This window comes from Vidua chalybeata, chromosome 28 (genome assembly GCF_026979565.1).
Source record: "Vidua chalybeata isolate OUT-0048 chromosome 28, bVidCha1 merged haplotype, whole genome shotgun sequence".
In the NCBI taxonomy this organism is placed as follows: Eukaryota; Metazoa; Chordata; class Aves; order Passeriformes; family Viduidae; genus Vidua; species Vidua chalybeata.
In genome coordinates, this window is record NC_071557.1 from 2,035,179 (window position 1) to 2,048,527 (window position 13,349).

General features: G+C 54.2%; 1 protein-coding gene across 1 annotated transcript; it reads right to left on the reverse strand.

The window, feature by feature from the left end:
* Positions 1–6,946: 6,946 nt before the first annotated feature.
* Positions 6,947–13,228, reverse strand: LOC128800825 (uncharacterized). Its single transcript, XM_053966269.1, has 6 exons — positions 13,222–13,228; positions 13,061–13,122; positions 11,474–11,529; positions 9,821–9,917; positions 9,245–9,543; positions 6,947–8,065 (listed from the first exon to the last, which is right to left on the reverse strand). Exons 1-6 carry the CDS (start codon positions 13,226–13,228, stop codon positions 7,870–7,872), a joined length of 717 nt encoding a protein of 238 aa, XP_053822244.1. The 3' UTR covers positions 6,947–7,869.
* Between the last annotated feature and the right edge of the window lie 121 nt (positions 13,229–13,349).

Genomic DNA, 13,349 nt, shown 5'->3' on the forward strand with positions numbered 1-13,349 from the left:
TCCCTTCCCTTCCCTTCCCTTCCCTTCCCTTCCCTTCCCTTCCCTCAGCACCACTGGGGCTTTCCCAGGTGAGGAGTGCAGGAATCCAAAGGAAAACGGGAATTCAGAGGGGATGGAAGCACTGAATCACCTCGGGCACGGTGGGGAGGGGCTGGGATGGAATTCCCAGAGCAGCTGGGGCTGCCCCGGATCCCTGGCAGTGCCCGAGGCCAGGCTGGAGCAGCCCGGGACACTGGGAGGTGCTGGGGGTAGAATTTCAGGGATTTCAGGTCCTTCCCACCCAAAGCACCCCGGGATTCTGGGAGCCCTGCCCGGATCAAACACCAGCAAAATTCCAACAGAAACAAGGAAACGCTGGAATTGCGCCTCAGGACGCAGCCGGGGCTGCCCCTCCTTCCGCCCCGGCCTGAGGGAAGAGCCCGCCCCGGCTGCCAGCAGCGGGCACCGGGATGGGCGGGGGAACACCGGGATGGACGGGGGGACACCGGGATGGGCGGGGGAACAGCGGGATGGACGGGGGGACACCGGGATGGACGGGAAAACAACACCGGGATGGACGGGAAAACAACACCGGGATGGGCGGGGGAACAGCGGGATGGACGGGAAAACACCGGGATGGGCGGGGGAACAGCGGGATGGGCGGGGGAACACCAGGATAGACGGGGAAACAACACCGGGATGGACGGGGGAACAACACCGGGATGGACGGGGGAACAGCGGGATGGGCGGGGGAACAGCGGGATGGGCGGGGGAACACCGGGATGGACGGGAGAACAGCGGGATGGGCGGGAGAACACCGGGATGGACGGGAGAACAGCGGGATGGGCGGGAGAACACCGGGATGGACGGGAGAACAGCGGGATGGACGGGGGAACACCGGGATGGGGGAACAGCGGGATGGGGGAATGGGATGGAGGGAATGGGATGAGGGATTGGAAGGGAGGGATCGGGATGGGGGGTCGGGATGAGAGAACAACGGGATGGAGGGAATGGGATGGAGGAACGGGATGGAGGGATTGGGATGGAGGAACGGGATGAGGGAAAGGGATGAAGGAACGGGATGGAGGGACTGGGATGGAGGAACGGGATGGAGGGACTGGGATGGAGGAACGGGATGGAGGGACTGGGATGGAGGAACGGGATGGAGGAACAGGATGGAGGGATTGGGATGGAGGAACGGGATGAAGGAACGGGATGGAGGGATTGGGATGGAGGGACTGGGATGGAGGGACTGGGATGGAGGAACGGGATGGAGGAACGGGATGGAGGGACTGGGATGGAGGAACGGGATGGAGGAACGGGATGGAGGGATTGGGATGGAGGAACGGGATGGAGGAACGGGATGGAGGGACTGGGATGGAGGGATTGGGATGGAGGGACTGGGATGGAGGAACGGGATGGAGGGACTGGGATGGAGGGATTGGGATGGAGGGACTGGGATGGAGGGACTGGGATGGAGGAACGGGATGGAGGAACGGGATGGAGGGATTGGGATGAAGGAACGGGATGGAGGAACGGGATGGAGGAACGGGATGGAGGGATTGGGATGGAGGAACGGGATGGAGGAACGGGATGGAGGGATTGGGATGAAGGAACGGGATGGAGGAACGGGATGGAGGAACGGGATGGAGGGATTGGGATGGAGGAACGGGATGGAGGGACTGGGATGGAGGGATTGGGATGGAGGGACTGGGATGGAGGAACGGGATGGAGGGATTGGGATGAAGGAACGGGATGGAGGAACGGGATGGAGGAACGGGATGGAGGGATTGGGATGGAGGAACGGGATGGAGGCAGGGACGGGGAAGGGACGCGGAGCGGAACGAGCCGGTCCAGGCCCCCCGCCCGTCCCCACCGCCACCATCCCGCAGGGCCCGGCTCGGCTCCCCCCAAACCCCGCGGCCCCCTGGCGATGCCATTCCCGGTCCCATTCCCGATCCTGGTCCCATTCCCGATACCATTCCCATTCTCATTCCCGGTCCCATTCCTGGCCCCATTCTCATTCCCGTTCACGGTCCCATTCTCGGTCCCGCTCCCATTCCCATTCCCAGTCCCATTCTCGGTCCCAATCCCGATCCCGGTCCTATTCCCGACCCCGATCTCGGTCCCGGTCCCGATCCCATTCCCGTTCCCATTCCCGATCCCGTTCCCATTCCCGGCCCCGATCCCGGCCCCATTCCCGGTCCCGATCCCATTCCAGATCCCATTCCCGGTCCCGATCCCATTCCCGATCCCATTCCCGGTCCCATTCCCGGTCCCATTCCCGATCCCATTCCCGGTCCCGGCCCCATTCCCATTCCCGGCCCCATTCCCATTCCCGGTCCCGTTCCCATTCCCGGCCCCATTCCCATTCCCGATCCCATTCCCGTTCCCATTCCCGGTGTTTCCCCCACACTCTCTGCCCCCCAACTTCACCTCCCGGGCCGCCCCATGGCAACCGACCCCACGCCACTTCCGGGTGCGCCGCCGGACGTGACGCAGAGCGCGCTGACGTCACGGCGGGCATGAGAAGGGATTCCCCGGGGGCGTGGTCTTGGGGGCGTGGTCACGGCGGAGGGGGCGTGGCCAGGAGGAGCCGGGCGCGCTGCCGCTAAAACCAGCCAAAAATCGCTATAAAAACACCGGTTTTTTCCTATAGAAATAGGAATTTATGGCTATAAAAATGCCAAAATTGAGAAATATATAAAATTTATAGCTATTACTCTGTCAATATTTTGAAATATATAAAATTTATAGCTAAAAACGTGACTATATTTTGAAATATATTGAATTTATAGCTATAAATATGACAGTATTTTGAAATATATAAAATTTATACTTATAAATGTGTCAATATCTTGAAATATATTGAATTTATAGCTATAAATGTGCCGGTATTTTGAAATAAATGTATAGCTATAAATGTGTCAATATTTTGAAATAAACTTATACATGTGTCAATATTTTCGACTATATTCAATTCATAGCTATGAATGTGTCCATATTTCGACACATTTAAAATTTATAGCTATAAATGTGTCAATATTTCGGAATAAATTCAATTTACAGCCATCTCTCTGCCAATATTTTGAATTATATGATTATAAATATCCAGGGGTTGTGGCAGCTCTGATAAATATCTCAATATTTACGATATAAAGAATAAATATATTAATTTTATTTTAAGAAAACAAGGAAGGGGAGGAAATTCCGTGGGAAAAGGGGAATTTTCTTGTGCTTTGCCACTGAGCGGCAGCACCGCTCCTGGATCCCTCTGGAGAAATGGGAAAGTTTCTCCCGGGCAGGATGAGGTGGAAATAACGGGAATAAAGTCCGGGATTTGCAGGGTGGGATCCATCCCGGGAGGGGATTCGGGCTGGGAAATTATCCCAGGGGAGGGGAGGGAATGAGGGAAGGGAAAAAGGAATAAGGGAAGAGGGAAAAAATAAGGAAAGAGGAAGGGAAAAGGAAAAAGGGAAAAGGAAAAAGGGAAAAGGAAAAGGGAAAGGAAAAAGGAAAAGGGAAAGGGAAAAGGAAAGGAAAAAGGGAAGGGGAAAGGAAAAAGGAAAAAGGAAAAAGGGAAAAGGAAAAGGGAAAGGAAAAAGGAAAAGGGAAAGGGAAAAGGAAAGGAAAAAGGGAAGGGGAAAGGAAAAAGGAAAAAGGGAAAAGGAAAAAGGGAAAAGGGAAAGGAAAAAGGAAAAGGGAAAGGAAAAAGGGAAGGGGAAAGGAAAGTTGAAAAGAGAAGGGAAAGGGGAACAGAATAAGGAATAAGGAAAGGAAAAAGAAAAGGAATAAGGAAAAGGGAAAGGAATAAAGAAAAGAAAATAGAGGGGAAAGGAAAAGGAGAAGGATAAAGGGAAGGGGAAAGGAATAAGGAAAGGAAAAAATAAAAGTAATAAGGGAAAGGAATAAGGAAAGGGGAAAGGAAAAAGAGATAAAAAGGAAAGGGGAACAGAATAAGGGAAAAGGAAAGGAATAAGGAAAGGAGTAAGGAAAGGAAAAAGGAAAGGAATAAGGGAAGAAAGGGAAAGGAATAAGGAAAGGGGAAAGGAAAAAGAGAAGGATAAAGGAAAGGGGAATAGAATAAGGAAAGGGAAAAGGAAAGGAATAAGGAAAGAAAGGGGAAAGGAATAAGGAAAAGAAAAGGGAAGGGGAAAGGAAAAAGGAAAGGGGAAAGTAATAAGGAAAGGAAAAAGGAAAGTAGAAAAGAGAAGGGAACGGGGAATGGAATAAGGAAGGGAAAAAGAAAAGGAGTAAGGAAAGGAAAAGGAAAAAGGGAAAGGGAAAGAAAGGGAAGGAATAAGGCAGAGGTTTGTCTGTCCCCAGCGAGCGCTGCCCAGGCGCGGCTGAGGGTCAGAAATACCGGGATAGGGGTCAGAAATACCGGGATGGGGTCAGAAATACCGGGATAGGGGTCAGAAATACCGGGATGGGGTCAGAAATACCGGGATGGGGTCAGAAATAACGGGATGGGGTCAGAAATACCGGGATGGGGTCAGAAATACCGGGATGGAGGTCAGAAATACCGGGATGGGGTCAGAAATACCGGGATGGAGGTCAGAAATACCGGGATGGGGTCAGAAATACCGGGATGGGGTCAGAAATACCGGGATGGGGTCAGAAATACCGGGATGGGGGTCAGAAATACCGGGATGGGGTCAGAAATACCGGGATGGGGATGAGAAATACCGGGATGGGGATGAGAAATACCGGGATGGGGTCAGAAATACCGGGATGGGGTCAGAAATACCGGGATAGGGATGAGAAATACCGGGATGGGGATGAGAAATACCGGGATGGGGATGAGAAATACCGGGATGGGGTCAGAAGTACCGGGATGGGGGTGAGAAATACCGGGATGGGGATGAGAAATACCGGGATGGGGATAAGAAATACCGGGATGGGGATGAGAAATACCGGGATGGGGATGAGAAATACCGGGATGGGGGTCAGAAATACCGGGAAAGGGAGGCGTGGAGAGGAGCTGCTGCAGCCCTGCGGGTGGCACGGCACGGAAGCTGCCCGCGCTCCCAGGGACGGGAGGGAAAAGCCCGATTTGGGATTCAGGGGATGGAAACCTGCGGGATGTTGGGAATGATTCCATTCAGAGGCACTAAACCATCCCGCCGGCTGGAATCCTGCGGGAATCCCGCCTTGGAGCGCGGCAGGAAGAGTTTTCCAAGCATCCAAATCCCCCTCGGCGCAATTTGGGAGAAGCCGGGGCCAAATCCGTGCTGGGGAACAGCGGGATGGAGGAGCAGCGTTTGGGAAGTGGCATTTCCCGAAGGAGGAATCACCCCTGGGACAGGGCCAGGTCACTCCTGTGCCCCTCAAGGTGTGGGGTGGGTGGGGGTCCCTATCTCGGGGCCGGCCGCGCCCTCGGCTATCGGCGGGGCCGGCAGCGCCGATAGGAGCGGCCGGGGCTGGCGCTGCTCGCGGGGGGAGCGGCCGGGGCTGCGGAGGAGGAGGGGATGAGGCTGGAAAGGTCTCCCAGAGGGATTTTCCTCCCAGCATTTCTGCGTTTGTTCGTTTAAACGTTCCCGTTTCAAAGCTGGAGGAGTGGCCCTGTCAAAAATAGGTTGGAGAGTGTTGTGAAATAGCTGGTAATTGTTAAGCATGCTCTGTTAGTTTGGTTATTAGAGTGTAAAGGGGTTTAAAGCGGCGGTTGTCGGAAATACGGTACTCAATGTACCGTATTACACCGAAGTAAAGCGAAACGAGCCTGGCCAGAACCGGAACGGGCCAATCGAGCGCCTTAAAGCTTCATGCAAATGAAGGATCCAACCAGAAACCAATCCAAAGGGACAAAAACCAGGATAAAAAGGGGCATCTGACGCACTGAACCCGTGCCGCTCCACCTGGGGCGTCGGGGACGTCGCTGCTCAGCGGACGCAGAGCCAGCCCTGCAGCCTCCTCGAGGGGAACGCTCCTGCTCAGCCCGGGCCCCCTTGCTTTAGGCCTTTCTTTTTATTGTAATAAATGCTGAAATCACTTTTAGTGCCGGGAGTGTGGTCCCGTTTTTAAGAGCCCGAGCTCCCGAAGCTGTGCTGGCTTCGGGGTGAATAAAGGGGATTTTTTTTCTCTGCTTGTGCTCTGCCAGAAGGCTCAGAGTGCATCAGAGTCCTCATTCCAGCCTTTTAATTGTTTTTAATCCCATTTTAAACGCGTTTATTTGCCCTGAAGTGGTGAAACCCATCAGAATTAACCAATGTGACCGAGGCCATGTGAGGGGTCAGGGCAGAGCAGGATCCTGGAATGGTTTGGGTTGGAAGGAGCTTAAAGCCAACCCTGACACCTCCCAGTGTCCCAGGGTGCTCCAGCCTGGCCTTGGACACTGCCAGGGATCCAGGGGCAGCCCCAGCTCCTCTGGGAATTCCATCCCAGCCCCTCAACCCTCCCAGGCAGGAATTCCTTCCCAATATCCCTCTGGCAGTGGGAAGCCATTCCCTGTGTCCCATCCTTCCATCCTTTGTCCTAAGTCCCTCTCCAGCTCTCCTGGAGCTCCTTTAGGCTCTGGGGAAGTGCCCTGAGACCTTCCCTTCCGTGCCCTGAGACCTTCCCTTCCCTTCCCTTCCCTTCCCTTCCCTTCCCTTCCCTTCCCTTCCCTTCCCTTCCCTTCCCTTCCCTTCCCTTCCCTTCCCTTCCCTTCCCTTCCCTTCCCTTCCCTTCCCTTCCCTTCCCTTCCCTTCCCTTCCCTTCCCTTCATCCCGAGCCAGATTTTTCCCCTCCTTTCTGGCTCTAATTTTGCTGAGTGCTGGAAATAAAGCCAGGACAAACCCAGGAGCTCCAGCCCCGAGGGCTCCTCGCAGCCTCCTCTGCCCGGTGCCACCGCTCCCTCCCGAAATCACCTCCAGCTGCGCCCTCCCATTGTTCCCCCAGGGCTCCAAACCAGAAAGGTGAGTTGGGGAAAAAAAAACAACAAAAAAACAACAAAAAAACCCCAACAAAACAACAACTTTGGTGCAGGAAATAATCCCAAAGCAGCTTTAATTACACACGGCGGGCTCTGCCTCTCCCTGCGCCTGCTCGGGGAGGGGAATTAGGTCAGGTTATGTGAGCACTGAAAGGAAATTCCGGGAGTCACACCTTAAACTCAAGGGGGTTGGAGCTGCAGCGCTGCCTTTTCCCATCTTGGGATGGTTTGGGGCTGGAATAATCCCCTGGAGAACCAGCAGGGCTCGGTTCTTTCTGATTTCCTTGCTGGCGACGCTGTGGTGACGTTACACAAAATCCCGGCTGTGAAGCCGATCCCTTGGTGACTCAGGCAAAAAGGAGAAAGTTCAGGAATGTGGTTAAAGCTGGGAATGATCCTGCTCTGCCTGCACGGTCAAATTGTTTCCTTCTGATGGGCTCCACCACTTTTTGGGGCAAAAAAAAACCCATTAATCCCTGCCCTGAGCTTGTAGCAGAGCAGGAATTTCTGTTTTCCATGATTTTCCAGCACCAATCGCAACAGCAGCAGCCACATTCCGGAGTCCACACCTTTCCCTCAAAGCTGCACAAAGTCAGAGGGGCTGGAGCTCCCTGCCTGGCTCGGGGGGAGCTCCAGCACTGCCTTTTCCCATTTTGGGATGGTTTGAGGCTGGAATAACCCCCTGGAGAACCAGCAGGGCTCAATTCTCTCAAATTTTCTTTGCTGGTGACTCTCCCTGTGGTGAGAAAGTTCAGGGAATGTGGTTAAAGCTGGGAATGATCCTGCTCTGCCCACATGGTCAAATTGTTTCCTTCTGATGGGCTCCACCACTTTTTGGGGGGCTAAAAAGTTCATTAATCCCTGCCCTGAGCTTGTAGCAGAGCAGGAATTCCTGTTTTCTGTGATTTTTCAGGATTGATCCCAACAGCAGCACCTCATGGAGGCTTCAAACCAGAGGCTGCTGCTCACAAAGTGGGTCAGGTCATCCTGAAGACAAAACAGAATTGTTTGTTTGTATTCCTGGAGTTTGCAAAGATGAAGATAAAAAAATAACTGGGACACGTCAGGTTTCCAAGCAGATGAATCTCCCTGTGGCTCTCCATTCCCAGGAGAATCCAGGCTGGAATCCAGGGATCTCCTGAGGCTGGCCCTGCCTTGGAGCTCAGGATGGGGCTGGGAAAGAGGTGCAGACTTGGAGTTAAATTTGTATTTTGGGGCTCAGAAAGAGGTGCAGACTCAAGAGTTAAATTTGTATTTTGGGGCTCAGAAAGAGGTGCAGACTCAAGAGTTAAATTTGTATTTTGGGGCTGGAAAAGAGGTGCAGACTCAAGAGTTAAATTTGTATTTTGGGGCTCAGAAAGAGGTGCAGACTCAAGAGTTAAATTTGTATTTTGGGGCTCAGAAAGAGGTGCAGACTCAAGAGTTAAATTTGTATTTTGGGGCTGGAAAAGAGGTGCAGACTCAAGAGTTAAATTTGTATTTTGGGGCTCAGAAAGAGGTGCAGACTCAAGAGTTAAATTTGTATTTTGGGGCTCAGAAAGAGGTGCAGACTCGGAGTTAAATTTGTATTTTGGGGCTCAGAAAGAGGTGCAGACTCAAGAGTTAAATTTGTATTTTGGGGCTCAGAAAGAGGTGCAGACTCGGAGTTAAATTTGTATTTTGGGGCTCAGAAAGAGGTGCAGACTCAAGAGTTAAATTTGTATTTTGGGGCATTTTGGGTGTTTCTAAGGAAGGATGGGGATGGGATGTGCTGGGAGGGGGCTGGTCCATATCCTGTGCGATGGGGAATTGATTCCCACATGGAATCTGTCTTTCCAATGAGGATCTGGCACCCCAACTTGCTAAAAAAAGCTGTGAGGACATAAAATTCCAGCTGGCTGTGCTGCAAATAAGATTAAAACCATTTATATTTGCTCTGATCCCTCTTCTAAAACCTTTATAAAATGCCATAAACTGGGCTCCTTCCCACATTAAAAATCATGGAATGGTTTGGGTTGGGAGAGACCTTAAAATCATCCATGGGCAGGGTTCCACTATCCCAGGCTGCCCTTGGACACTTCCAGGGATGGAGCAGCCACAGCTCCTCTGGGAATTCCATGCCAGGGAAGAAAACCACTAATATCTGATGCTGAACACGCCGATTTTTAAAATTTTTAAAATGTTTTTTAACAAAAATAACTTTGAATTTGCTGCTCCGTGGCTTTGGCAGCTGCCGGTGCCGGTGGTGGGAAGGATAAACCCCCCGAGCCAGGTGGAGCTCAGCTGTTAGAGAAGCTGGAGATTTGCACAGTGAAAAAAAATGGAAACACAAACCCCTGGATCCAGGAGATAAAGCCCAATTTGGGTGCCCACCTCGCAGCTGGGCACTGCTGCCTTATCAACCCGGCTGCAGCTTCTGGCTCTGGCACCTCCTGCGTGGGGAGGGCTTGGATAAGGAGCTCCAGGTTCTCCTTATCAGCTGGGAGGTGCTGCAGGGGCTGTGGGTGCAGCCCCAGCCCACCAGGAGCCCTCCACTGCCTGCTGATTCCTCCTTTCTCCTCAAACTCCTGGCACTGGGCTCTGTTCCTGCTGTCCCACAGCTGCTCCAGGTGCAGCAGGGAGGTGCTGGGCCAGCCTTGGGTCTGTGGTTGATTCCTGCATTTATTTGGCTGCTGGAACAGAGGGAATGAGGGTGAATTTTGGGGATTCTGCTGCGAGTTGCTGGATCATAAAGTTGTGGATTCATTGAATGGTTTGGGTTGGAAGAGACCTGAAATTCACCCAGTGCCACCCCTGCCATGGCAGGGACACCTCCCACTGTGCCAGGGAGCTCCAGCCTGGCCTTGGGCACTGCCAGGGTTCCAGGGGCAGCCCCAGCTCACTGGGAATTCCATCCCAGCCCCTCCCCACCCTCCCAGGCAGGAATTCCTCCCCAATTCCCCACCTAACCCTGCTCTCTGGCAGTGGAAACCATTCCCTGGGTTCCTGGCACTCCAGGCTCTCCTGCCCAGCAAATTCCCAGTGTCCAGGGCTGTTCCTGCAGCACCTGCAGAGGGATGGGAAAACAAAACCCTGGAATGGTTTGGGTGGGAGGGGACCTTAACTCCCATCCAGTGCCACCCCGGGACACCTCCCCTTGTCCCAGGTCACTCCAAGGCCATCCAACGTGGCCCTGGACACTCCCAGGCTGAGGCTGTTGCAGCCCAAATGTGGTTTTAGCTCTGCCCTTCCCTGTTTCCCTGCTCCCATGGAATTTGGGGCTCGTGGAGCACCCAGGGACCTCCAGGCCTGGGGAGCTCCAGGATGGGATGCAGGGAGCAGAGGGAGGGAAGGGAGGAGCGAGGGAATCCTGCCCAAGCCTGGTCTCAAAGGAAGCTTTTTCAGGGAAGCTGAGCTCCTTTTGCCCAGGGATGGCAGAAACCCACCCCAGAGCCACAGGCTGCTCCTTTTCCTGCTGCTGGCCACAACCTATGCAGAGGATGTGAATCTTCCATCAAACTTTAAACATTTTCTGGAAATTTATTTCCCACACCTGTCTGCCCCATTTCCCTGGCAGAAATCGTGGCTAATCCCATCCATCCCATCCCCAGGAACACAGGAAAACCCCTCAGGCTGAGCCCCTGCTGTGGCACCTGAGCTTTGGAGCAGAAGGATTCTTCATGGCACCGCTCCAAGGTTAAAATATAACCTGGAAGCAGAATTCCAGCGTGCCCCAGGTCATTATCAGGGAGCAACACCTGAGAGAGCAGGAGAAAGGGCTCGTTAAGGTGACCCTCCCTGCCCTGCCAGAGGCACGGGAAGGAGATTAAAGTTCTTGCTCAAGGAGAGGAAAACCTCGATAAACCCTGTGGAGCAATCGTGGGAAATGTGTCCCTGCCAGTTTTATCTCCTTGGATGACAGAAAGGAAAGTTGCTGTGCCTGGTGTGGTCTGGGGATCATGGTTCCTGCTGGAATGATGGGTGTGGATGCTGCTCTCCAGCTTTAAATGTCACTTCATGTGGAAAGCACAGTGCCAAAGGCTGCCAGCAGCACAGGTTTGGTCTCTCTCCAAGGAAATAAAGGTGTGATAATCCCCTGGCTTCTCCCAGAGGGCAAGAAGGGGAGATTGAAGGAATTCCTGGGTTAAATTCTGTGTTGTGGAAGGGTTTGATGCTCAGCTTTGCGCAGGTTGAGTTTCCCGGTCTCAGGGATGGGGGATGGCTGGGACAGCAGCTGGCTGTCACCTCCAGCTCTCCCACATCCTGGAGAAGTGTTGTGCCACGTGCAGGAAACGCTGCCAGGTCCCCAGAATCAATCAGGAGTGAGTCCCGTGCGTGACAATGTCATTTATCGTTACTTTCTCCAGCAGCTGCGTGTTCCCACAGGGAACGGAGAATTCCCAGCACAAATAAGGCAAGGAGGAAGGAGAACAGCTCGTGCTGCCCCCAGCACCTCCCCAGGTACCCAGGATGTGACCACACCTGGATTTTCTCACCTCGTGTGTGTTCATTTCCAAACCCAACGCTTTATTTCCCTGCTTTTTCCAGGCCCTCAGGATGGTTTTCCTCCTTCCCAAGGCCCACACCGCAATAAATTGTCCTGCAGTATCATGGGAATGATACCTTGATTTGAGTTCACGCAACACCTCCTTCCCTGCAAGGTCGAATTCCAAATAATCCTTTGGAGAGGAATGAAATAAAAGTCAGGGCTGCTCCCTGGGCCACAAAGACTTTGCCTCCTTCTCCTGGAGAGCACCAAATTCCCCCCGGCTTGGGCTGGTTTTGTGGTGGAATCATGGAAAACATGAAGAGAAGCGTTTTTGGGGAGCAGGGACACGAGGGGAGCTCGTTCCTCCCCCAGGCAGGGAGTGGGATCTGCAGGGAGGGATGGGGATGCTGTGGATCCCTTATTTTCAAAAGAAAGGAATGCAGGAAGTTTTCCCAAGCCCTTCCATGAGGTTTTTTCCCCCCACAGCGAGGGCAGGGGAGCGGCTGTGGCACCACAGGAGGGGACAGGGGATTGCATGCACAGAGACAGCGCCAGGACTGCCCACAGAACCCCAAATGAAGCAGGTTCTGGGCAGCTCCCCTGGATCGGCAGCACAGGAGCTGAGCACAGCCCCCTGGGCTGCTCTGGGGACAAGTTGGGCTGATCTGGGCACAGTTTGGGCTGCTCTGGGGACAAGTTGGGCTGATCTGGGGACAAGCTGGGCTGATCTGGGCACAGTTTGGGCTGATCTGGGGACAGTATGGGCTGATCTGGGCACAGTTTGGGCTGATCTGGGGACAAGCTGGGCTGATCTGGGCACAGTTTGGGCTGATCTGGGGACAGTATGGGCTGATCTGGGCACAGTTTGGGCTGATCTGGGGACAAGCTGGGCTGATCTGGGCACAGTTTGGGCTGATCTGGGCACAGTTTGGGCTGATCTGGGCACAGTTTGGGCTGATCTGGGCACAGTATGGGGCTGATCTGGGCACAGTTTGGGGCTGATCTGGGCACAGTTTGGGCTGATCTGGGGACAGTATGGGCTGATCTGGGGACAAGTTGGGCTGATCTGGGCACAGTTTGGACTGATCTGGGGACAAGTTGGGCTGATCTGGGCACAGTTTGGGCTGATCTGGGGACAAGCTGGGCTGATCTGGGCACAGTTTGGGCCTGCTTTGAGGACAAGTTGGGGCTGCTTCGGGGACAGTTTGGGGCTGCTTTGGGGTCAGTTTGGGGCTACTTTGGGCACAATTTAGGGGTGCTTTAAGCACAATTTGGGGCTGCTCTGGGGACAAGTTGGGGCTGCTCTGGGCACAATTTGGGGCTGCTCTGGGCATAGTTTGGGGCTGCTTTGGGCACAATTTGGGGCTGCTTTGAGCACAATTTGGGGCTGCTCTGAGGACTCTGCAGGGAAAACAGCCCTTTGCCCATGGAATCTCCATCTCCAGGTCTGACCACACCTTGCCCTGCCTCAGCGGGGGTGACTACAGAGGGGACACCTTGCACGAGGAGTGACTGCGAGCTTTGAGGGGCGCACCCCTTCTCCCGGGGGCCGCGGGACATTCAGAGGTGACCGGGCGTGCCAGCCGTGCCACCATCCAGCAGCGACTAAAAATCCCTCCGACAAGCGGAACTGCTAAATCTGCCCTTTCTTCCCCCCCGGCTTTCCCCGTGGCGTAGACCGCGGGGTGAGCACGCCCGTGGTCCCTCAGACAGACACAGACCGCCGCTGGCTCGCTGCGCCTGTCGCTCCGGGTGACAGTTACGAGCTGCCCGGCCGCGTCCCCTCAGCGGCGGCGCCGCAGCACACCGGCCCCTCACGGCTACGCCCCGCCCATCCGCCACCACCACAGCCAATCTCAGTCCTCCGCCTCTCGCTTCTCGCCTTCCATTGGTCAATATCCTTGCCAATCATTTTCCCGCCTGGTGATCTCACGAATGCGCGCCGCGCTGATTGGTGAGGCCGGGACGGGCGTGGCGAGCGCGGCTTTAAAGGCGGTTGGGCGGCGCGCG